At 51.0% G+C, this 24,988-nt stretch overlaps 1 protein-coding gene across 1 annotated transcript in view; it reads right to left on the bottom strand.

Moving 5' to 3' along the window:
* Positions 1 to 103: 103 nt before the first annotated feature.
* MEGF6 (multiple EGF-like-domains 6) overlaps positions 104 to 24,988 on the bottom strand; it is a gene marked incomplete at its 3' end in the record, with an annotated part of 87,963 nt that continues 63,078 nt past the window's right edge. Inside the window, exons 5-17 of the mRNA XM_014952417.1 lie at positions 21,332 to 21,454; positions 12,939 to 13,064; positions 11,040 to 11,162; positions 10,563 to 10,685; positions 8,515 to 8,652; positions 6,527 to 6,649; positions 5,570 to 5,692; positions 4,167 to 4,334; positions 3,780 to 3,911; positions 3,553 to 3,681; positions 1,451 to 1,579; positions 1,184 to 1,318; positions 104 to 238 (exon numbers count right to left, since the gene is read on the bottom strand). Of these exons, the coding sequence (XP_014807903.1) occupies positions 104 to 238; positions 1,184 to 1,318; positions 1,451 to 1,579; positions 3,553 to 3,681; positions 3,780 to 3,911; positions 4,167 to 4,334; positions 5,570 to 5,692; positions 6,527 to 6,649; positions 8,515 to 8,652; positions 10,563 to 10,685; positions 11,040 to 11,162; positions 12,939 to 13,064; positions 21,332 to 21,454 (1,707 nt within the window). The remainder of the gene's footprint in view (positions 239 to 1,183; positions 1,319 to 1,450; positions 1,580 to 3,552; positions 3,682 to 3,779; positions 3,912 to 4,166; positions 4,335 to 5,569; positions 5,693 to 6,526; positions 6,650 to 8,514; positions 8,653 to 10,562; positions 10,686 to 11,039; positions 11,163 to 12,938; positions 13,065 to 21,331; positions 21,455 to 24,988) is intronic.

The raw sequence follows: 24,988 nt of genomic DNA on the forward strand, positions 1-24,988 counted from the left end.
TCTGGAGGTCCTCTCGTGTTGTTTGGTGAAGCAGCAGCTTGTATGTGTGAGGAAGGTGGTTTTAGGGCAGGGTTGGGGTGTCTCTGCAGGGTCCCTGCCTTACCTTGGTCGCAGCTCTCCCCGTGGTAGCCCGGGGGACACTCTTTCCAGCACTCCCCAGTGACATGGTCACAAGACACTCCTGGAGGGCAGCTACACTTCTTCTTGCAGCCATCCCCGTAATAGCCAGGGTCACAGCCTGTTGATAGTTGGAATTAAAAAGAAAGAACATCTGGCATTACTCGATGGACCCTGGGAGCACCCACCAGCACCTCCCGAGCCCACGGCTGGGCACAGCGGCTGGATGAGGACCACTGTCCACATCCATGGCCATTCCCACCCGCCTGTGCAAGGTCTGCCTGTTAATTTAATGTGACTGAGTCTGACAGCAAGGTTTGCTAACGAGAGCTAAGATGGTCTTAGGAGGGCAAAAAACTGAGCTTTTCTCTAAGAAAAAGAGTTGGGGGGGTTCAGCCTGGAGAAGAGAAGGGTCCGGGGAGACCTTAGAGCCCCTTCCAGTCCCTCCAGGGGCTCCAGGAAAGCTGGGGAGGGACTCTTAGAATCATAGAATCATTCAGGTTGGAAGAGACCCTTGGGATCATCGAGTCCAACCATCTCCCCTACTCTACAAAGTCCTCCCCTACACCATGTCCCTCAGCACTGCATCTAAACGGCCCTTAAACACAGCCAGGGATGGGGACTCCACCCCCTCCCTGGGCAGCCTGTTCCAATGCCCGACCACTCTTTCAGTGAAAAATTCCTTCCTAATGTTCAGTCTAAACCTACCCTGTTGGAGCTTGAAGCCATTCTTGATGAGGGAGGGGAGCCCTAGGATGAGGGGGAAGGGTTTGACACTAAAAGAGGGGAGATTGAGATGAGATCTGGGGAAGAACTTCTTTGCTGTGAGGGTGGTGAGAGGTTGCCCAGAGAATCTGTGGTTGCCCCATCCCTGGAGGGGTTCAAGGCCAGGTTGGAGGTGGCTTGGAGCAGCCTGGTCTGGTGGGAGGTGTCCCTGCCCAGGGCAGGTGGTGGCACTGGGGTGGGATTTAGGATCCCTTCCAACCCGAACCATTCTGTGATGCTACAAAATGAGTCAGGGGGAGAAAGAGGGGTGCTCCGTGGGTTCTGCTTCTTGGCCACTCACTGGTCTCGCAGCGCTTGCCGCGGAAGCCGGGTTTGCAGCGGCAGGAGCCGTCCCTCCGGTCGCAGTCCTGCGTGTTCTGCTGCTGGCAGCGACACTCCTCGGAGCAGCCGGGGCCAAACGCCCACTTGGGACAAACTGGAAACAGAAGGAAAGAGACCAAATGACACAGGGCACGAGACAGAAGCTCTGCCACCCGGGGTGGGACCTGGAAAGGCTGTAAGCCAGGAATAAGGTATATCTCATAGAAAAGCTGAGGAACAAACATACCCAAATGGCAGTATCGTCCGTATAAGCCAGGATCGCAGAGACAGGCTCCGTAAATCCGATGGCAGCGACCCCGGTTGGCACAGTTGCACTTTTTCCTGCATTGTTTCCCAAAAAATCCTTTGGGGCACCCTAGTAAATAGAGAGAGATTTTTCTGGGCAAGATGCGCCGGTCTCAGCCTGTCGCTCGGTCTCCAGCAGACCACAGGAAAACCATAACAAACCCAAAGCTGTGCCACACCAGCCATGAACCCAGAAAACCCATCACTCCCCAGCCCTGAGGGCACCCATTGGCTCCTCACCCCACTTGGTGACACCCGAGGGATCTACCCTGTAGGGCTCTGGGAAGGAGAAAGTAATCCATGGGGCTGTTCCTACTGATGAGCAACAGTGGTATTCGCACTATTAAGAGAATAAAATTCTTGTTCTTTCTCTGTTATGCTAAAGATCTCAGTATTAGAAGCACATGGCAGACAGGCTGTGTCAGCACAAGGCTCCGGCCAGCATCTGCCCGGGCAGCACGTGCCTCCTCCCGTACAGCAGAGAGTTTAAGCAGAGGAAATGCCACCCTGGGACAACAGATGAGTTCTTCATTGTTTATTTTAATCTTATCTTCCTGGTTTTTTTTCTCTGTACCCCTCAATCACCTCCTTCCTACAGAAAGAAAAGGTCGGGGTATCTCTTGTTGCATTCATTTACATTCTGCTTCGGTCTCAGTAATAGCTCCCAGATGCTCCTTACCATTTGTCTGAAGTCATTTGGTCTGAATCTCTTATTGTCTCACTCCTTCTGTGTTTTCAGATTTTGTCCCCCAGATTTTAACTCTTTATGGGAACAAATACCTACCGACAAGCAAGCAGTACTGCCAAAGTAACTGCTGTTGTCACAACCTCTCAGTGCTTTGGTTTTTCTTCAGTGGAAAATACCTCCACGGTTCTGTAAATTCACCCCTGAACATCCATTTCTGACACGCTTTTCTGTGTCCACCACTGAATGTCCAGTGAAATACAGACGGGTGCCCATGTCACTGCTGAGCAGCAAACGGGGACTGCAAGGATCTTCCAGTGCAAAGACAAGGCATTCCACCTGCAGCACTGTTTTGTGGGTGAAGAATCCCCTTCACCATTCTTTTCCTTATTAAAACGACATTTTTCCACACAAGACTAGGTGACCCACCGAGTCAGACAGAGCAGGGAGGTGTTAGAGCCACTCACACTGTGATGGGCCAACAAAAGGGTTGAAAGATGCCCTCAGTGCCCAGCTGCAAAGGGAGCAGTGTAAATATTGTGTGGAGAACATTTTAAGGCTTCTGAGGAGCACAACTGGAACACCAAGGAGTGGCAGCAGAGGTGGCTGTGACAGCCATTTGTCAAATTATGGCAAATGCTCTACTAACACTGAGAGAAACAGAGAGGAGCCACCTCCGCAGGCTGGGGAGCATCACTCGCAACTCGCTGTGCATCTTCCCTTGTAGGAAAACGTTTTGGGGAGCAAAAGATGATTCAAGGATTGGAGCATCTCCCTGATGAAGAAAGGCTGAGAGAGCTGGGACTCGTTAGTCTGGAGAAGAGAAGGCTGAGGGGAGACCTTATCAATGCTTATAAGTATCTCAAGGGGGGGTTGAAGGAGGAGGGAGCCAGACTCTTTTCAGTGGTTCCCAGTGAGAGGACGAGGGGCAACGGGCACAAGTTGGAACATAAGAGGTTCCACTCAAATATGAGAAAAAACTTCTTCACAGTGAGGGTGGCAGAGCCCTGGAACAGGCTGCCCAGGGAGGGTGTGGAGTCCCCTTCTCTGGAGATCTTCAAGCCCCACCTGGATGCTCCTGAGTAACATGCTCTGACAAGCTCTGGGCAATCCTGCTTTGGCAGGGGGGTTGGACTGGATGATCTCTATGGTCCCTTCCAACTCTAAAAATTCAGTGAAATTCAGTGAGCAAAGGAAAGTGCAAGGGAGGCCCCAGCGTTGTGTGCCCGATGCCCACAGAGATGCCACCTCGCCTTTTTGCAGTGCGGTGAGACATCCCACCACCCACCCAGGGCCGTGGGGAGAGGGATGGAGATCTCCCCCACCACCGAGCGGGCGATGGAGAGCCGGGGTCTTACCGTCCTGGCAGAGCTCACCAGCCACCCCGGGCGGGCAGCGGCAGGCGCCGGTGGTGGGGTCGCAGGTGCCACCGTTCTGGCAGCGACAGGCCAGGCTGCAGTTCCTGCCGAAGGTGCCATCTGGGCAAGCTGGGTGAGAGGGAGAAGAGAGGGTCAGCCGTAGCCCCCTGGCATCCCACAGCCTTGGGGGGGTGGAGAGGAGCTCATCCCACCCCAGCATCACTCACTCTGGTTGCAGAGGAGGCCGGTCCAGCCCGCAGGACAGTCACAGCCGGTCCCCTCCGTGGTGCAGGTGCCCCCGTTCTGGCAGTCCTCGCAGGTCAGGCTGCAGTCAGGGCCAAAGGTGTGCTCCAGGCAGACTGTAAGGAGAGGCACCACCGCTGAAAACCCTTCCCGGAGATGCATCCCAGCATCTTGGGCAGAGAAACCCCCCGCCACACGCGGGCTGCGGCAAAGCCACGTCCATCTGTGCTGTAACACAGCTCCCGTGCACACGGAAGAGGCACTCGGCAACTCTTGTTGCTCACCACACACAAATAAACCCAGCAGGAGTGATTAATTCTGAAGAATTCCAAGCCAAGCACGCCAATTTACCAGCACTGCAAAATGCCCACCGAATTTTTCTGAAAGTGTGTGCTCCCCTCTTGCTTCCATCTCTTCCTCCTCCTCCTCGTCGTCGTCGTTGAAGAGCTGGGTGAACTCATCTCGCAGGATTGCGACGTGAGGGATGGGGCGGATGACGGGGCGCTGGGCATCCAGAGCTTCCACAGGGTCCTCTAGAGCTGGGGAAGAGGCCACGGAGGTGGCAAGGTCAGAGTGGGAAAAGAGACAAGATCTCCAAGAGGTGAGCAGCAGAACAGAACCTCTATAATAAGAAAGGGACACCAGCAATACCTGTAACAGGGTTGGTGCATCTGACCTGGCATGGGGTGTGCCACCCAGCCCTCTCTATACTGACCCCTCTAAAAATTTTTACAACTTGTCGGCTTGTTGGTTTTGGCCAGAATGGGCACGGACCAGCTAAGTGACTTCCATGTGTGCCACCCAGCTCTCTCCATACTGACCCCTCTAAAAATTTTACAACTTGTTGGCTTGTTTGTTTTGGCCGGAATGGGCACGGACCAGCTAAGTGACTTCCAAACCTATGGGAGAAGCTTTGATCCTAACCTGGACAGACACCTTGGGCTTCTCAGGCTGCTGAGCTCACACTCAGCCCATCCCCTTTGCTGTTTTTCTGACCAGAGCCACTCAGCTTCTTTGCCTTTTCTGGAGAGTTAATTCCTTTCTGGAAAATTAAACCATCTAACAAAATTATTGCAGCTTGGCAATTCCCTCTTTCCTTCTGGGAAGAGGATCTGTCAGGCAGAGCTATGGGTTCCCTTCCCTCACCGAGCAGGCAGGGGTTTAATGCCAAGCAATCAAGGCAGGAACAGGCACACTTGGGGCAGGGGCTGGAGACCTATAAAAGCCACCAGCTGGAGGTGGTTCAGGTGTTTTGCCAGAGCAAGGAGGTACTTAGTGGTGCTCTGATGGGTCCAGACCTCAGAAAGCCTTTCCAGGGACTGGGCGATGCTGTAGGGGACCAATAGATGCAGCAAGTGGGGTATTGGCCACCCTAGAAGTGTGTAATTTGGGGAATATGTTTGGTGGAGGGATAAAGACACTACTGCTTAAAAAAAAAATAATTCATTATTTCTTATAAGGAAAAACCGTAGGGGCTGGTGACAGCGAAAAGGGTTTTAGTTCTTTGGTTCATGTGGAGTCATTGCTGCAGATTAATATAAGTGCAGCTGTGCCAAAAATCCCTACAGTTCTCTGGAAAGGCTGGGATAGGACTGGTCCTGCCAGGGGAAACCTTTCTACTGGTGCTGGGAGTCATTCCCACCGCTAAGAGTAGTAATTACTGTGGAAAAAGGGGGGGTGTGGGGCTAGTGAGCTGTGGCCTGTGCTGGCCCTGGCTCTGCTGGGGGGAGCAGGGTGAGGGGCAGCCCCCAGAGGGCACAGAGGATGCACTTACAGACACAGCTCCTTCGGTCCTCATCCAGCTTGTACCCGATCTCGCAGCCACACTGGAAAGACCCCAGCTGGTTCTGGCACGTGTGTTCACATCCAGCCTCGTGGGACGAGCACTCATCCACGTCTGAAAAACACGGGATGCTCCAGTGTAAGGGGAGCTGGCCCTGGGTACAAGATGGGGGAGCAGGTATATTTTTGTCCCCAGGATGCTGATGGCATCCTCTCTGGGAGCTGTGTGAAGGTATCCACCTCCAAAAATTGAGTGAGACTCCCCAAGGGATTCAGGGAGCCCTGGGTTTCAGAATACCTGGTGCTGGGTCTCAGCTCCCATCCCTCACTGTGTAGAAAGAGGAGGGTAAACCTGGGGTTTCACCTGGGAAATGGTAAGGGTGAGCTCTGGTAGTGAGAACAACTCCTGAGGAGGGAAAAAGCCCCAAATTCTTTATGCTGAGAAGGTGATTCTCGGGGAGCTGACAGCAAACTGGTGTAAGCTGGATGAAACGCCCGGCTGTTTGCCACCAGGTAGGACAACTTCTTGTTCTCTTTACTAAAAGCTTCTGTTAGTCACTGTCTCAGCTGTATTTTATACAGACACTTTGATTTGCCTGTATCTCTTGGGTGAAAACGATGGGCAACGTTGGCCTCTGGGCTTGAACATGAAATGATTCCTATAAATGGAGTCAGCCCTGGACCTGGCTCACTTGGAGAGATCCTGATTTGAATTCAGGGTGTTCCAAAGCCCCCTGGGCTACTCTCCAGTCGTGCTGGGCTAGTGCAGGTTAGAAGGTAGGGGGTTAGAAGGTAGGGGGTTAGAAGGTAGGGGGTTAGAAGGTAGGGGGTTAGAACAGCCGTGCTGCCTTAACAGAAAGCAAACTGAGGAGGCTGATAAAATACAGAAAGGCAGAACCAGAGGGGCTCATTCCATCCTGTGGGGGTCCGGAGGGATGTTTCTGCTCACCATCACACCCACAGCCGTCGGCGCTCAGCCTGTACCCCGCGTAGCAGGCACACTCGTAGCCCCCAGGGTAGTTGTAACAGTCTTGCTGACAGCAGTGAGAGCCACTGTCGCACTCATTGACATCTATAATAAAAAACAAAGGGCACGGGATATTAATACACACATCTGGCTTGGGCAGTGGTGACAGCACTTTGTTAAAATTGCTCCGTGACTAGTTCTGGTAAGATTTTACTGCTCTGACTGCCAAAGGCTGAGCCAGTGTCCTTGTTTTCCTCTGAAATAAGGGACTCTGTGTCAACAGATCAGCCTTGGCAACGTGCTCCCCAGCCAAGGGAGGGATCTGGAATCCTACAGGCCTGTGGGAAGTTAACTGGGATGTGCAGTTTGAGGTTGTTCTGACAACAGAGGTTCTGTGTGATTCCAGCTGTAACACTCTTGCTTTTGGATTTGCCCTGTTAACAATGCTGATGTTGATGGGCAAGAACTGCACGGCTCATTCAGGCTGTCTCAGAGTCCAGGTCTAGGTCCAGATCAGAGTCTAGGTCCATCAAAGGATGGACCTAGACAACCTGGAGGAAGCACAGCTCTGGCAGCTTGAAATTTCAAGCCCCTTCATAGAATCACAAAATCACATGGGGTTGGAAGGGACCTCTGGAGATCATCCAGTCCAACCCCCTGCCAAAGCAGGTCCACCCAGAGCAGGTCCCACAGGAACTTGTCCAGGAGGGTTTGGAATGCTTTCAGAGAAGGAGACTCCACCACCTCCCTGCCACCCTCAAAGTAAAGAAGTTCCTCCTCATGTTTAGGTGGAACTTCTTACATTATTCTTCTATTTATGGGGTTTCATTTGTCCACTACGAAGTGAATTATCACAGTGCCCATGTAGCAGTGGGGTTGGTGAAGCATCCTCTGCCACCAGAGGAGCCTGGACCAAGGAGGTATCTGGCAGGAAATCAAAGAGCACTGCTGGGCTACAGAGTGTGCTGGGCTTCGTAGCGTGCAAAGGAATAATGCTCTTTCAGAGCAGACTTCAGTTCAGGTCCCAGCTTGTCCCCAGTCTGTCTGTTCCTACCAGGTGCCCTGGACAGACCTGCTCCTTGAAAACTGCAGGAAGAAGGAAGTGTCACTGAACAAAGAGGTAATAAAGTCAAGAATTGTTTCCCAAGTAATGTGAACTGTAACTCCACACCGCGTGGGAAGGGGTAAGTACTGGTTTGCATCACTGAACACTCTTACTGCTTGCACGCAAGCTCCTGTTTGCTGGGTTTTTTAGGTATAAGTGTCTCCAACTAACCTGCAGGAAGGGCACCCAGATTTCTTACAGCTTCAGGCTGCCTGAGGGATGGAAACACCCCCCCAGCCTTGGGGTCTGAGCCCACAGCCCTTGTGGTGAGCACAGGAGCAAACCACAGCCTACACTGGTGTGGGAAACCTCTGGCTGGTGAGCACCACGGTGGGTTTCTGTCTGGTTATTTGCACAAAAGGGTGGAGAGTAATGTGGTACGAAGTGCCTGCCTCACCTTTATGGCACTGACAGAGCTCGAGGTGCATTTCTCCCTTCCCTCTCCATTAACACATACTTTGTGTATCCGGATGGGGCTGAACTACCCTTGGCTCGCGGCTACTGACTCATTCTCATCACTCATTGCCTCAAATTACACTGAGATAACAGGCAAGATGGTACATTTCCAGCATCGTGCCTTCTAGACACAGGCTTATGGGTATCTGAGATGAGTCTCTGTATCTGTCAGTGCCCCCTTAGACCAGTTTCAGCTGTGAAAAATGAACTGGTTCTGAAGTCAGCATTTGCTGTCCAAGTTGGTCTCGAGTGGAGGTTTGAGGATGTCCTCAAGTAGAGCAATATCTCATCTGCTTGTAGTTTGCATCTCTTTCTAGCCTTGCTAACCTGTTTGCAGTGCATACACACATAGCAGCTCACATCCAGAGATCCCCATGGTTATTTGAGATGGACACCTCCCTGGCCTTACCTGTGCACGTCTTCTGGTCCTCCTCGAGCCAATAGCCAAAGTTGCAGGTGCAGACAGGGCCAGAGCTGGTGTGGTGGCAGGTATGGGAACAGCCACCATTGTTGGCTTCGCAGCTGTTCACAATCTCCATTTCTATCCCTGGAAAAGGCACTAACACTGGTTAGATCCTTCCCACAGCCCCTTCCCGCACCTGCATTTCTGCGTGCACAGCCCTGCGAGGAGAAAGGATGAAAATAGCTGTCCACGGAGGCTGCTGTTGGGCTGGGAAGTGATGTATGAAAATAAACCCATGGATCCCAGGCAATGCCCCACGTAGCCTCTGAGGGACTGAGCTGTGGAGCAGGCTCTGGACAATCTCTGAGAGGAACCAGACTGTGGAGAAAACTGCTCCCGTTCCTGACAAGCTGCAGGATGTGCTGCCAACCCAAAGTTGGCTCAGCCTTCCCCAGTACAGAGCTGTTCTGATGCCAGCTAGAAGTGGGAGCAGCGGAATCCAGCTAAGGATGGAAACATCCAGATGCCTACAGCTAGAGCCGTTAGTTCCTGACATGTCAAAAATGGTAGGCGCAAACATCAATAGCAGCCATATATCTTCTCAGCTTGGCAAAGCTTATGTAAACTTAAGTCTAGTTAATTAAGCTTTCTTAGGCTAAAAGGAACTTGTACCATGGAGTTTTGACTCAGTCCTGAACCCCAGGAAAACAATTTCTCCCTTCAAGAACTTATGAGTTTTTAGTGTGTTGAGACCCAAGGAGAGTGAGAGAAGGGCAGCTTGATGCTTCCCAACGGGAAGAACCAAAAGCTGTGCCATGGTGGAAGACCATCTTCCAGGCTTCACAACACAAACACAGTCCCTCTGTCTTTTTCCTTATTCATGCAAGAACAACCAGGCTTTTGCATAAAAATGTGTTACAAGGTGCAGGGAGAAACACTTTTCATGCAAAGGCTACTTAATCCTACAGTTGGCACCAAAGTAGAGGAATTTTCACTGTTACAGCAATGAGACACAACAACTGGAGGAACTGTGCCAGCACATGAGTGGGGCTTGTTCTTCCACTCTCCCTGCTGTAAAAACTGACCAGGGCTGGCATGCCTCACCTGGAAAACCAAGACTTGAGCAGCAATAGAACTAAGCTATTTTTCCCTGTGGGGCTCTTAGCTGGAGCCACACAGGGTAGTCTTCCCCCCTGTGCAGTCACAAGGCCTGGTGAGGAGGTAGCTAGGATTTATTAGGCAAGGTCCTGGCTTCCTAAACCACTCTCCTGTCAGCCCTGCTGGCCATCATAAATCTTCACCCCAGCACCTGACCAGTTGCAGGTGGAACTGAGCTTTGGGATGTTTTTTTTACAGAATACACAGGGTGAGGTAAACCACCTTCCCAGGAAGAAAGGCTCTTGAACAGCACATCATCTGCCTCGTTCCTTGCCTTGCTCTCACTTTGATGCCTTTCAAGACCCATTTATGGTCTGCAAAGCCTTACCCTCAGACCCTCAGCAGGGTCCTGGTGAGAGTGGCTGCGCAGGTGGAGCATCACCAGCTCCAGTCACACCAGCACTGGCTCCCAGCTGCGAGGGGGCTGCTAGTGCCAGATGCCGATGGCTGGGCTTCGGACTATCCCTGCTGGTGTGTATTAGCTGCAGGAGGATGGCTATCTGGCCATCTATGACAATCTGGCTCATTCCTGCATAATAGTGTTTATTTCTGCTCTTGATGGGAGCAGATGTGATCACTTCACTCGCTCAATTCCTTCCTCAGCTGCACATCTGCAGCCGACTGAACTCATCCAACAAAGTCCCCAAGAGCAGAACTTGGCCCGTTCGGAGCCAAACGGCTCCAAACAAATTGCCTAAACCAGCAAAAGTAGCTTCGTGGTAACTTTAAAGATCAGACCAAGTTTTTTATCTTGGTGGGAGAGTGAACGGCGCCAAACCTGCTTGTGAAATTCTTCAAAAAAAGCTCGCTGTGACTTGGCCCCCACTGAGTCCCAGAGGATGGTGCAGAGACACTGGCCTGGGGGAGCCCGAGGAGGGGCTGCAGGCTGTACTCACGGTAGCATTGCTTGCCATCGGCCCCCAGCTCGTAGCCCGGGTTACAGGTACACTTGAAGGAGCCGCGGGTGTTGAGGCACTGGTGGGCACACAGGGCTTGTCCCGTCAGACACTCGTTCACATCTGCAAGAGATGGGCACTCAATGAGCACGGCAGGTCGAGCCATAAACGTTCTTTCAAAGGGACGATTGTTCCTATTTCAAAATTTTTCCCCTGTTTTCTCGCACTCTGAATCCTTCCCTGGGGTCCAGTCCAAGAAAGAAACAGAGTGAAGAGTTCAGAACGACCGTGGAGCTCCCTCAGAAAGTGGCTCACGTGGAACCCCAGTGTTGTTCCAGTCAACTGGAGCTGGGCTCTTGGATGGATGGACAACCGAGCATCTCCATGCCACCAAGGCTTGTGCATCACCATTAAATTCACTCCACCCCCATGGGACAGTTGTTTTTCCCCGTGAAAGCTTTGCTGGAGGCAGCTCACCTTCACACGCCTTGTTGTCGGGGGCCAGCTTGTAGCCAGGGTGGCACTCGCAGCGGGCTGTCCCACGCTGGTTGTGGCACCGGTGCATGCAGCCCCCGTTCCTGTCGGCGCAGGGGTTCCTCACTGCAGGTGGAAGCAGAGGAGGCAGGGGTGATTCACACCCATCCCAGCCCTTAATGACACCATGCTCATGGGAGGGGAGAGCATCGGGCAGCTACACCTGGCAAAAACCTCTGGGAGTGACTGTTCTCCCCCAGAAAACCTCTGCTACTCTTCAGTGCTCCATCCATTGGAATGGGCATTGGAATAGGCTGCCCAGGGAGGTGGTTGAGTCCCCATCCCTGGATGTGTTTAAGGGACGTTTAGATGGGGTACTGAGGGATATGGTGTAGGGGAGGACTTTGTAGAGTAGGGGAGATGGTTGGACTCGATGATCCCAAGGGTCTCTTCCAACCTGAATGATTCTATGATTCTATGATCCAGGCAGGAGGGTTTACATGGTGTGAGATCCTGCAAAAGGCAGACACTAATCCGAGTAAACACCTTTCCAGCAGAAGCAGGGTTTACACGGTGTGAGATCCTGCAAAAGGCAGGCACTTAATCCGAGTAAACACCTTTCCAGCAGAAGCTTGGCATGGGCATGTCCCTCCGTAGGGATTAGAGGGCAAGAACCAGGGAAATTTGCTTCGAGTGCTCCTATCGAGAGCTTTGCCCATCTCTGACCCAGACAGATGCTACAAAACCCTGCATTTTTAATATCCCAGTTGTTCCTTTTCCCTTAGCAACTTCGCAGCTAAAAACTTCCCTCCTCCTCCTTCCCCAATGCCAACTGCTATGAATGAGGAGATTGAACTTCTGCTCTGTGTCCCCTTCAGCTTCTCTCCCTCCTGCAGCCGGGAGCGGGTCAGCCAGAGAGCTGTCTGCGAGCAGAGGGAGAGCGTCCCGTCCCGCAGCGACGCGCTGCTCACAAGTGCCGGCCTTCCTACAATTTCATTTGTGTTGGCTACGCTCCTTCAGCCCTTCCTCGCCTCTCCAAGCAAGCTGCAGAGCATGTCCGGGGCAATATAACACCCAGAGATTTTACTGGAGAGACCAGTAAAGACCTGGGAGTCCTGGAGGACAATAGGATGCCCATGAGCCAGCAATGGGCCCTGAGGGCCAAGAAGGCCAATGGCATCTTGGGGGGCATCAGGAAGAGTGGGAGCAGCAGGACAAGGGAGGTCATCCTGCCCCTCTGCTCTGCCCATCTGGAGCACTGGGACCACTTCTGGGCTCCCCAGTTCCAGAAGGACAGGGAACTGCTGGAGAGGGGACAGCAGAGGGCTACAAAGATGATGAGGGTCCTAGAGCATCTCTCTTAGGAGGAGAGGCTGAGGGACTTGGGTCTTTTTAGTCTGGAGAAGAGAAGGCTGAGGGGGAATCTGATCAATGCTTATAAATACTTCAAGGGTGGGTGTCAGGAGGATGGGGCCAGTCTTTTTTCAGTGGTGCCCAGTGACAGGACAAGAGGAAATGGGCACAAACTTGGCCATAAGAAATTCCACCTAAACATGAGGAGGAACTTCTTTCCTGTGAGGGTGGCAGAGCCCTGGAAGAGGCTGCCCAGGGAGGTGGTGGAGTCTCCTTCTCTGGAGACATTCAAACCCACCTGGACACGTTCCTGTGGGACCTGCTCTGGGTGGACCTGCTCTGGCAGGGGGTTGGAGGAGATGATCTCCAGAGGTCCCTTCCAACCCCATAGCATTCTTTGATTCTGTGACTCCCCGCTCTGATCTATTTGACATCAAGTGGATTCTCCCCATCCCCCCCCCAGCTCCTGGCTGCCCCTGGATAAAGGGCCAAGGCAAAGCTCTACGTCCCCCCCTTCCCATCTCCCCGCGGATGCTCGAGGGGACTCACGGACGCAGCGTTTGCCGTCTTCCCGCAGCTGGTAGTTGTGGCGGCAGCGGCACTGGTGCTGTGTCAGTGTCACCTGCACGCAGTCGTGTTCACAGCCGCCGTTGTTGAGGGCACACGTGTTCACAGCTAGGAGGGAAAGGGACACAACGTTCAACACCAAAAAAAATAACAGCCCCTGGAGGAGTCTCTTGCACGGGAGCCGGGCAAATGGGATGTACTTAGAATCATAGTATGGTTTGGGTTGGAAGGGACCTTAAAGATCATCGAATTCCAACCCCCCTGCCCTGGGCAGGGACACCTCCCACCAGACCAGGTTGCTCCAAGCCCCCTCCAACCTGGTCTTGAACCCCTGTGGGATGCCATGGAGGGGAAGGTGACAGCTAGCACGCTTTCAGGGCAGCATCAGCCCCTGTGAAGGGTATATGTGCTGGCAGGCAGGCTCGTTGCACTGAAATTCTCCTCATTTTGTACAGAGAGTCACTGCAGGTGCAGCTCCAGCAGCTTAATTACTGCTCTTGGGTGTATTCAGGTTTTCTTGTAACAAAATGATATGGAAAACTGAGTTCCTGGCTCCATACCACGGTGAAAACCCTGATTACACAGGGCAAGGTACCATCAGTTCTCCTCGGAATGTTTAAGGGAAAATGTTTTGCCATGGATCCTGCACATCCATGATCCCATCGGGGGGTCATCACCCCCGGCTTTGCCTAAGAGATTTCTACAGAAAAGTCAGGACACGGGTGTTTGACCCACACCACAAGGAGCCAGCGGTGTGACCGGCAGAGCTGTGGAGCTGGGAGATGTGCTGACGGGAACCCTGACCTCATCCGAAGAGCAGGCGGGACTGGGAACCCAGATTCCCGACTGGAATTCCTGGCCGTGCCACAGCCTTGCTGTGTGGCCTTGCGCAAGGCGCTTTCCGGCCCAAAGGATTTCAAACAGTCAGAAAACAGAAGGTTTTGCCTAGGCTACGGCAGAAAACAGACCTTATGACCAAACATGTGGACGATCTTCTCTTTTTACAGGCTTCCTATCATTAATCAGCCTTAAAATAACCTTCTCCTCCCCGCTCTCTGTTCTTATAATCCAGGAGTTCTCTGCAGGATGAGCAACGAGAGCCTGATGGATGTCTCACCAGAGATGTGTGCACCTTGCAACCAGCCCATGGGCAGTTTCTCTGCTTGCTTTCCCTAGGCTGCAGCTACCTGGGACCACTGACCTTGTGTCCAGGAAAAAAAATGAGCTAGAAAACAAAGCAGAGAAGGACTTTTTGGAGAGGGATGCACAGACTCCGGGAGATAAGCCATCCTGGAGTAATTACATGCCTCCAAAGGGATGAAAGTCTCCTCGTAGACCACTGCGTGTCTCCTGAGCAAGAAGACTGCTCCACAAAGAGGTGTCCCTTAGGGGAATTTGGCCTTTAAAGTCTGTTCATCCTCCTGGGGGGCACAAAAAGCACAAGACACTGCACATGGGAGCTGTGTGACGCCTAAAAGCCAGCCCTGGTCCAGGATGGAAACCCAGACCCAGTTCCCATAAGCTGAACGGTAGGATGAGTTGTGGTCCCACATGTTTCTGACCTATTTTTCAAACTCCAGGCTACACCAATGTGCTGACTCCGAGGAATCCTATAAGCAAGCTAAAAATATCTCTAAATGAGAAACATCTCTCCACGAGCTCACGCTTCAGGTAGTCCCAGTGCCCTCAACAGCCGCGAGAGCTCTGGGGAGCAGGAGAGCCTGGAAAGCACATGGGGGAGAAAGTTTGGGATTTTAATGAGGTCTCCAAGCCCCAAGGGAATCCGGGTCTGTCAAACCCCCACGTGGAGCAGCGGGAGGGATGGGGGCAGCTCTCCTGGCCTTGGGCACCAGCACCCCATCCACTATTCAAACCAGTATTTTCTACAGACAAAGTACTGAAAGTAATTTGATGGAACCTCTCTTGTACATTAGTGAAAAACAAATATTTGGCAGAGGAGGAAAATAAAAAGGCAAAGCTGTATATTCCTTTTTTTTTTTTTTTTTTTTTCTTCGCAAACAATTCCCCTGCAAAAAATATGTCTTGACTCAGAGCTGAGGAGCTCTCTCCTTTCAAACTTTTAAATACTAACTTCCCGTTGCACGCCTCTAATTAACTAAACAACATTTGGGGGAATAAAAGTGACTTAATAATGTCAAAGTATTGCCATGCACAACATACGGCTGGAGCGAGAACTATGGGTTTATGTTAGTTGTGCTGACATTGTCTCATTTAATCCATTTGGAAGGAAACAACAGAAATACTCGACGTTCCTGAAAAGTTATGGGTCAGAGTTACAGTACTCAAACTTTACCAGAGATGGGTGGTCATTTTAAAATATTCTGATATATTAAAGTGTTTAATAACATATATTCAAAAATACCCATAAATAACGTGCTTGTTCTCCTTGGAGTGGTTTTTTTTTTTTTAAAAAAAAAAAAGTAAAACAATGCTAATGCCTGCCAAAACATTCCTTCATATGGGAAAAGTACTGGGCCAGTATAGAAGAAGCCAACACATCTTACTTCTAAAATAACCTCCCAGTATGCAGGGATTTGCATGAATTTGTAGCCTAAATAGCTGCCCTCAGTGCATACCTCTAGAAGGCTACTTTTCAGAGCAGAAAATAATTAAAGTCCATGTTCGTTTTTATCATACAAAATTCAGGCAGGCAGAAATCCTGGATGGTGGGACACAGCGTCCTTTCCAAAAGGATTATTTCTACACAGAAGAAGACCAAGATGTCTCTCTGGGGCACGACCCCCACCCGGTGCCCCGTGGCAGGTTTGGAAGGATGGAGTTTCGCAACGGCGAATCCCGTTCCTCGAAAGGCAGAGGAAACGCCAGACACAGATGGCAAGACTTGGCCACCACCACCAGCAGCAGCCCGAGCAGGGTATGGAGAGGAGCAAGAAGGACGTGAGTTCCTGTTCCAGCACGTCCTCCTTGGCCAAGGATTTTAAGCACAACCCGGAGCCAGAACCACATGCACAGATTTTAACTGATGCCACTTGTGGATGGCTAAGAGAGTGCAGAAGGTGAAGCTGCTGGAGCATGTGGGTTTTGTGGAGCATTTTTGTTCCCCTTTGCATTTCTTTGCTGGCAAATGACCTCATCAAGACTAATAACCCCACCTGAGCATCCCCCTCCTGCCATGGCATGTAGTGATGAGGGTGCTGGGGCGCCCTGTGGGCTCAGCCACTGTGGGTAATGGGCACCAGGAGCCCTGCTCTGCCCAGAGACCCATGGAGCAGTCAGTGCCACGTTCCATAGGGTGCTCCTGAGCCCCACGGCACCCCAGCAATGAAAAGAACAAAGCCATCCCATCCTGCAGCACCCACAGAGCCACCTGCAGTGCACTGATGCTTCCCTAAGACACAAGCCAATGCAGTTTAAGGAATAATAAGACAAAACAATGAAAGATGCCGCAGCTGTTTGGGGTGTCTTTGCATCAAAGCAAAGGCCTTCTAATTCTGGGTCTCCTTAGCTGGCTTCTCGCAGAGTAGCAGCCAGCAGCCCTCACTGCTGGCCTTGTTCTAATTACTGCTCTTTTTTTTCTTTTTTTTTTTTTTCTGTTTACAGAACCACTCTAAAAATATTTCCATTCCCAGATGCTTTTCCTAGCCTAACATTTCTGTGACAGCGCTGCCAAATCCAGTGTCATCTTGTACATCACACAGCTTTTTTCAATTAAAGCTCAGACAGATTTTCCACAGATGATATTTCATCGTCTGCGCGAGGGACCGCTGCCTCCAGCCCCTCTGTCTGCAGGGAGGGCAGCGCTGCTGAAAGATGCTCCTACAGCCTGACCCTTCCCGGGCCCAGGAAATGGGTAAAAAGGGGATGAAAAGGATATTGTTACTACTGGTTGCATGTGGGAAGTGGGTCCAGGCAGTAGCAGCTCAACTTCTCCTCTTTCCCATCCCTATCCCCCTTCCTGAAGATCCAAACACCTCGCCCCCAGCAGCAGGGAGCTGACACTGTAAGAGTAACCATCAGCAGCTGTAACTAGAATTGGGCACAACATCCCCTTTTACAGCACGGCACAAACCCATTGATTCTCATAAACAGCTGAGAAACGCCTCACTGGACAAAGAAAAGGTCATATTTTCTAAAACGTGCAAAGCATGCAGATTAAAAACCTCTACGAAGCACCCACGGGTGATTACCCTCTGCACACACAGTCCGAGCCCACACAAACCTTTATGGCACAGTCCTTCCGTTCACTATATAAATCCCTGCTATATTTGAGATTTCTTCGTTTGAAGTGCTCATAATATAAATAGGGATACATCGTGTAATCCCAAACTGATTTATTCTAACCTCAGACAATTTCCAGAAACATGTTGTGTGTTAATACAGACCATCTCTCCACTCTGCAGGCCAACAAAAGCAATTGGCTCAGATTAAATTCTTTGCCTTGGACTGGAGTTCATCCCTCCACCGAAACAGTGGAGAAGGACCTGAAGATGTCAGCTCCCTGCCTCCTGCCCATGTGGTTCTGATAAAGAAAGAGGTAATTTCAGGACGTCCAAGGGCTCCTTTTGTTCTCTTTCACTTTCAATAGAAATATCTGTTCTTTCCCCCCTCCCTTCTGTATTAAAATCCTCTGTGACTTGTTATATTTGAACTACAAAGGCGCAAGTGATGGGGCAGAGGTAGCTCTCTGGAAGGGAGGGATCCTAAGGCATGAGGGGACATCAAGAGTCTGCTGTCATCGACTGCCCTTGACTCTCCAGGCAACGCCAAAGAGGAGGCTTAAGAATCCCCTGTGGGACTGAGCATAGACCCAAGCTCTGTTCTCCTGGGCCACCTGCCTGTCCCCCATGGTCGCTGCCTGGTCCTTCAAGTCAGGGATGCTGGCTTCCTAAAAACCCTCTGATTTCCAAGATCAAGCCCGAGCAAAGCCTCTGACTCTCCTGGACCACCCGATGGCACTGGGGTCACCTGCCTGTCCCCCGTGGTGGCTGCCTGGTCCATCATGTCAGGGATGCTGGCTTCCTAAAAACCCTCTGATTTCCAAGATCAAGCCCGAGCAAAGCCTCTGACTTGGCAGTGTAAATATTTACGTAGAGCGAGGACTAAAGGAAAGAAGCACTCACACGTACTTGTGGAGACACCACAGAAGGCAAGGACACGCTCAAAAGGGCTGGGGATTCCTGCAACGTGACCCGTGGAAAGACACCCAGACAGACTGCACATTGCTGCCAGGCTTGGGGGATCACATCTGAGCATCAGCAAAGGCAACAAATGGGAGAGCACATCCCTCTGCACCCACCAAACCCAACCAGGAGCATCCCCTCAGTGCCCCCCCCAGTGCCACCAGCTGCAATGCCCAGGCTCTGCTTGGGGTGGGTTCCTTCCAAGGGCACAAATAGCTTGTATTTACACAAATCAGAGCTGTATGAACTCCAGCCCCATCACACTGGGCTCCTCCAGAGAGGAGAGCTGCTGGGCTCTGGCACCAAGGACCCCCTACAGAATCTATAGGGGCAGAAAGCCCTGCACCAGAGAACAGGCACCAAACGGGGCAGTGGGGGCACATTGGCACCCGTGGCACGAAGTGGCTCTACCTCTGCGGGTACATAAACCACTGTGGGCTGCCATAAACACCAGCAGAGGAGTAACCTCCACATCTGAGCTCTGTTCTGTCCTTTAACAAGAAAAATAAGTTGACTTCACACCGTCTACACCACTGGCTCAATAGATTAGTTCAGCGCGATTAGGAAGTTGTGAGAGATATATATATACACACACACATATATATATATGCACATTTCTGTCCCAAAAGTGTAAAGAACAAAAGCCACCAGTCCTGAAGAGAGAAAGCCAGACTCTTAGGCCTGCTCTGTTGTTATTTTAGGAAGAGTTTTGGGCAATTATGCACTCGCCCTGCCAGCTCTGCATCTGCGTCCCCACGGACCCTGTGGATGGTGGGGACACGGGCACCACTGAATGATAGAATTGCCCAGGTTGGAAGGGACCTTCCAGAGCACAGCTCCTGCCAGCCCCGCTCCCCACAGCTCCCCCAGACCCCCCCCGTGACTCACACACTCACCCCCCTCCCCTTAATTTGGGCAGCTGGATTCTGAGCGCTGTGTGCAGTTAAACTTGCTCAGCAGTTTAATGCAAAGCAGGTTTTTCGGGGCTGGGCACACGGAGTGGGGACACCCTGGTCCCCACAGAGGGCAGCCACGCCAGCAGGTAAGCACGAAAGGCAAAAGAAAAGGATGGAAATTGCCTTCAAACCCCAGATTCCTCCCTCTACTGATCCCTTTGATACTTTCTCTGGACGTTTCACCTTCTGGGGCTGACCCTGTTGAGAACTCCACAGCTCCCCGATGGCTGGCTCCTGTTTTATTCTACGAGGCAGAGGCAGCAGAATCACTCTGTACCACAAAAAAGGGAGCTGCATATTATAAAGACAATTATTAGATGACAGACCGCATGCACTTACATGCAAACAGTAGCGATGCACTGCCATGAACTCAAGTTTCCATGTTCGGTGCTAGAGCAGTGGGCTGGGAATGATGCTATTTTTTATTTTATTTGCAATCCCTTTTGCTTCTGGATTTTCCCAGAAAAAATACAGGGTGCTCGGTGAAATTGCACCTCAAGCTCACATCTCCCTGCTCTCGTTAGAGTATCATCCTGTAGAGAAGGCAGGATGGAAGGATGTCCAGCCTGTGCTGCTCTGGGCATGGTGGGTACCATGTCCTCAGGAGGCTTTTTTTCCCTGCTCCCATCACCATCCCCAGCTGGCACACACGGGCTCACACAGTCATTTTTAGCAAACTTAGGAACGTGACTATCCTCTGAGAAAAACCAGCAAATGGCCTCTCTAATGCCATCGCCCAGGAATTCTTTCCACTTGTATGAAAATATCCCTCAAAAAAAAAAAAAAAAAGAAAAAAAGTGAGGCAATGTGTCACACAAAGCTGTGAGGGAGAAGGGGTTTAATAAAAACAAGAGCAGCAGCAGATGCTGGAAGGCAGACTCCAAGCTCCACCCTGGTGTCTCTGAGCCTCTGGTTTGGGGCAGGCAAATGATGATATTTCAAGAAACTGGCCCAGAAATCAGCCACAAGCCAGAGCTGGCACCCGAACCCCAACATCTGGACACGCACCAGCCCAGCGCATGCAGGACCAGCATCCCGGGGAAGAGGGGTCGAGATGGTTATGGCCATGGTTCTGCACACAGCCAGGCTTCTTCTCACTTGTTTGCTTTACCTGGTGCCTCCCGTGCGGGCTGGGGAAAGCAGCTGAGCTAAAAACCACCAACTGGAACCTTCTCCTAATCTACTACCTAATCTGCCAATCACATCCTGGGCTGCATCAAAAGATGCGTTGCCAGCAGGTCCAGAGAGGTGATTCTGCCACTTCACTCTGCTCTGGTGAGACCTCACCTGGAGTATTGTGTGCAGCTCTGGAGCCCTCAATATAAGAAGGACATGGACCTGATGGAGTGGGTCCAGAGGAGGGCCACGAGGATGATGAGGGGGATGGAGCACCTCTGCTACGAGGACAGGCTGAGGGAGCTGGCGTTGTTCAGCCAGAAGAAGAGGAGGCTCCGGGGAGACCTCCTAACAGCCTTCCAGTACCTGAAGAGAACCTACAGGAAGGCTGGGGAGAACCTGTTTGAACCTGAATTGACGGTTGGACAAGATGATCTTTAAGGTCCCTTCCAACCTAGAAGATTGATTCTGTGATTCTGTTTACAAAGGCCTGCAGTGACAGGACGAGGGGCAATGGCTTTAAGCTGGAGGGGAACAGATTTAGACTGGAGATGAGGAGAGGGTTCTTCACTGTGAGGGTGGTGGAGCACTGGAACAGGTTGCCCAGGGAGGTGGTTGAGGCCCCTTCCCTGGAGATATTCAAGGAGAGGCTCGACGAGGCCCTGGGCAACCTGGTCTAGTTGGGGGTGTCCCTGCTGACTGTGGGGGGGTTGGACTAGGTGACCTTTGGAGGTCCCTTCCAGCCTAGATAACTCTATTACTCTATGACTACTTCATGCATTTGTTCTGAAAACGCTGTGCCTGGTGCCCAAAAGCAGGAGCACCAAAGCACTGGGTGTTACTTCTCCTGAACCAAAATAAAATAAGGGGCTGCAAAGAAGCCAAAATCGTGCGTGTCCACACTGGAGAACAGCAAACATTGGGAAACCAGTAATAGAGACGTGTTAGGGAAGACCACCAAGACCCTGAGGAACAAAAGAACACGCAACCCATCACCCGTCACCTCAAATTCTCTGCACGGAGGATGGATGCAGGTGGATCTGCCAACATAAGCATTTCCTACACAATGCCAGGCGTTGGCAGGCGGGAAAAGGGCTAAGAAGAATTGGAGGTTCTCAAGAAATTCCACCCCCTGCCTTACCAATGCAGGTCCTGCCATCCGTGTGCAGGCGGAAGCCGGGCTTGCACTCGCAGTAGTAAGATCCGAGGGTGTTCACACAGCGGTGCTGGCAGCCCCCGTTGTGGACCTGGCACTCGTCGACATCTGCAAGAGAAAAGGGAAAAGGGGGAAAATGAGTTCAGGGAAGCGGGTACGGCCACGTCTGAGGTCGGGGTCATTCATCCTCCACTGCCTGACTCCAGACTGGAGGAGCGACCGCAGAAGGAACACGATTTGCCATTTTATTACCTTTAATCAGTCTAGGAAATCTCAAGAACAAGCATCCAATTAAAGGGATAGGAAAAAAAAAATAATAAAGGCATCATATTTGTCCATGAGCATAAACCATCCTTCATCTTGTCCATCTCACAACAGTCACTTTTCCCATTTGCTCAAAGATTTATTAAAATGTTACTCTTAAGGTGTTGAAAACTGGGCGGGCTGGTCCATTTCACACTATTTACACCTGGAACTCCCTCGACCCGCTGCTGAAATGCAGCAACATCTGGGGTGTCTGGTGATGAGCCCGGCTCAGAATTGCTCTGCATCACTGGAGACGAGGAAGAAAACGTGATAAAACCTGGAGGAAGTTATTACAATGGATCAATTCTGGGATTAGAAAGGATTTCTTCATAATTATATGATATTTAAGGACGTGGTGAAGCCCAGCTTGACCCCAAAATATTGAAGGCAACTCTGGCAGGTCCCTAGTCATCTCCCCCAGCTCTTTTTCTTCTTGTCTCCAAGAAGAAAACCCCTTGGCCAACCCCACCGTGTCCATTCCTGCTGGTAAAACCACAGGCCCTTGGACAAAAGGCAGTCCCAGAGCCAGAAAAACCTTCTGCCAAGTGCTGAGCAATCTTTCAAGAGCTGAAATAGGAACTGGCCCATGAGTTCTTGGTAAAAAAAAAAAATAAAATCCTGTTATGTTCTATTATCAAAGCTTCCAACCCAGGGAGGCAGACGGCAGCGTGTTACAGGGAGGGGGATTCGTTCCTCTTTCACAGACCTTAAATTGCCTTTAAGCGCTGGGAATAACTTCCAGAACTGAGGAGAAATGCAAAAACGTTTGGAGCGCCCAGCTACATGGTGCTAACTAAGATGCATATCAGAAGCTTGTCAAAGGCAATTTCGAGTTTCTGGGAAATAAGAGTCCTTCATATGGTTATAATTATAAATAACAGAGATGTTTGTGGCTCTAGCCGCCCGGTCCTGTGCGTCCTGCCGCTTGTGCGTGCCCAGGGACACACGTAGGCTACCTTGCAGGCTGGAAAGGACCAAAGATCTCCAGTCAGATGGAGGAACCACGTTAACAGCAGAAAGGATCAAGCAGCAATTCCTTTTTGCACAGGGAGAAAACTCCAGTAGCTTTGGGTCTACACACTTTTTTTTGTGCACTTTTTGAACTCCACAAAGACATCTTCAGCAGGCAGAGCCGGCGCAGGGTCAGGCCAGCAGTGAGGATGGTCCCCAGCCAAGCTGTGAACCAGCACCGTTTCATCAATGACTGTTACTAATGAGATAAAGAAACATTTCCTCAATGAATCACGGCGGGGCGTTGCCGTTGCCTGTCTCCTCGCTCGCCGGCGGCACAAAAACCTGCCGGAGCCTCCCCTTTGCCCAGCGCCTGCGACCGCTCCCCTGCCCCAAGCATCACCCCCCACTGGAAAAGTTCAAACCCCAACCAGCCTGAAGTGGCAAAGAGCATCGAAAAAACACAGGAAAAGGAGAAAACGCCACCTTGACCGAAGGCAGTGCTAAAATCTTACATTAATTCCATTCATTTTACGTTTTCATCAACCGCCAGCAGCGAGCAAAGGGAATGGGTCAGGGGGGAGATGGGAAGCAGAGTGGGAAAGGTGATGCTTCTGAGCTACACAATAATCATAAAAAAAGTCTGTTTTCTCAGAACGCTTTTCATTACAAGGCTTCTCACTGCCTAAAAAGTTAAAACTGAAGGAGGGGAGCACATGAAAAAGGTCCAGTGAACCCACAATCTTGCCTTCTGCTGTCCTGCTGCTGTGGCCATACACAGCTCCTGCTTCAGAGCTCCCCTCTGTACTTCTGGTCTTCATTAACCCCACAGAAAGCAACAATTCCCCTTATGCCAGACCTTTGCTCATTCAGTGGACTGTAGATTCCTTCTCCGAGCATTTCAGAAAGTTTTAGTATTTTCTTCCTGTTTTTTCCATAAGACTTAATTTTTTAAAGAAAGGAAAATGGCTAGATTTTTGAGGTGAAACATAAGCTTGAAGCGATGCTCTCCAAAGAGTAACCCAAATCCAAACCAGCTTTCCTCGGGGGGGAAAAAATGCTGTGGCATGAATCTGAGCTGCCTGTCAAAGCAACCTTGCCCAAATTAAATCATTTTCATCTGCGAAGGCTTGACACAATTTGGATGCGACGGAGCCCTGGAGCCCCCAACGGGCTCGCTCCTCGTGCCGGGGGGCAGGGAGCTCGGAGGGAGCCCCACTTGGACCTGGGTGTTCAGCTCTGACCCCTCCGAGAGGACCCCAGCCCCACCACTCACTGGGAGGAGGAGGAGGATGGCACCAGGGGCCAGAATAAAGGCAACATCCCAAACCTGTGTGGTGGGAGCCTGGGCACAGCTATTTTTCCTTCTTTTTTTTTTAACACCTCTCTGGGCAGAATTAGCCATTAATACACCAAATTAGCTCGACTCAGCCAAAGGTCTGCCAGTCTTAAACACAGTGAAATCTGGCCAATGTACTGAGCCCCCAGCTGTGGACACATCACATAAATTGCTTGGTTTGTGCAAAAGTACAAACACATAGAAATGCCTTTCAGTGAGACTCTGATCTACTGTGTCTCTAGGAAGTGCTGGAGAACGACAACAATAGAACAAACCTAAAGAAAAGACTGTTTGTTGAAGGAATAGAGATAAAGAGTTATGATGAATTATTATTATGATTCCCAGAAATTACAAAAGCTTGCCTTGAGTAAAACTGTGCTGTCATTTTCTGGCAGACCAATTTTTCCATTGGAAAACACTGGTGAAAAAAAAAAAAAAATAATCACATCCTTTGTCTAAAAGCAACACTGGAATTTCTGCTCTGCAGGAAATATTAAACTTTCGTTTTGACGGGGACCAGCATTTTCTCTTTCGAATTTGCTCAAGGACAGGAAAACTAGGATTTGGGAATATTTTATAGAGAGCAATAAAGCTTTTTGGGCTGAATTTAGATGACTTTTCCGCTGCTTCCCTTCAACTCTAATCTGACACCGGAGAGAATTCACCATCCAAAAAAGTTAGTGATGTGTTGAATAAACTTCTTACTTTCACCCCATTACTCATGCTCGGTGATTATACATCTCCTCTCTAAGTGTCTCTTCTTCCCTCTTTGTGTTTTTCACCCTGTAAATCTCTGTAATTCCAGGGGGCTGTCGTCCCCCCCAAATCCCCCCCTGCCCTATCCCACCTCGGCTGGGAAAGCGGCTGGTCCTTCCTGGCCCCCACCACCTTCCCCATGGGACCCACTGTGTCCCCATTTCCCTTCTGGAGCTTCTCTCCTCTCCTTCTGCAGTAGCAGAGAGGGTTTGGGACATGTGCTACACGATGATGTGACCAAAATAAAGCCCCCCCACCCTTCGCACCCCTGATGGGCAGGCAGCAGCGTA

Source organism: Calidris pugnax, unplaced genomic scaffold (assembly GCF_001431845.1).
Source record: "Calidris pugnax isolate Ruff unplaced genomic scaffold, ASM143184v1 scaffold217, whole genome shotgun sequence".
In the NCBI taxonomy this organism is placed as follows: domain Eukaryota; kingdom Metazoa; phylum Chordata; class Aves; order Charadriiformes; family Scolopacidae; genus Calidris; species Calidris pugnax.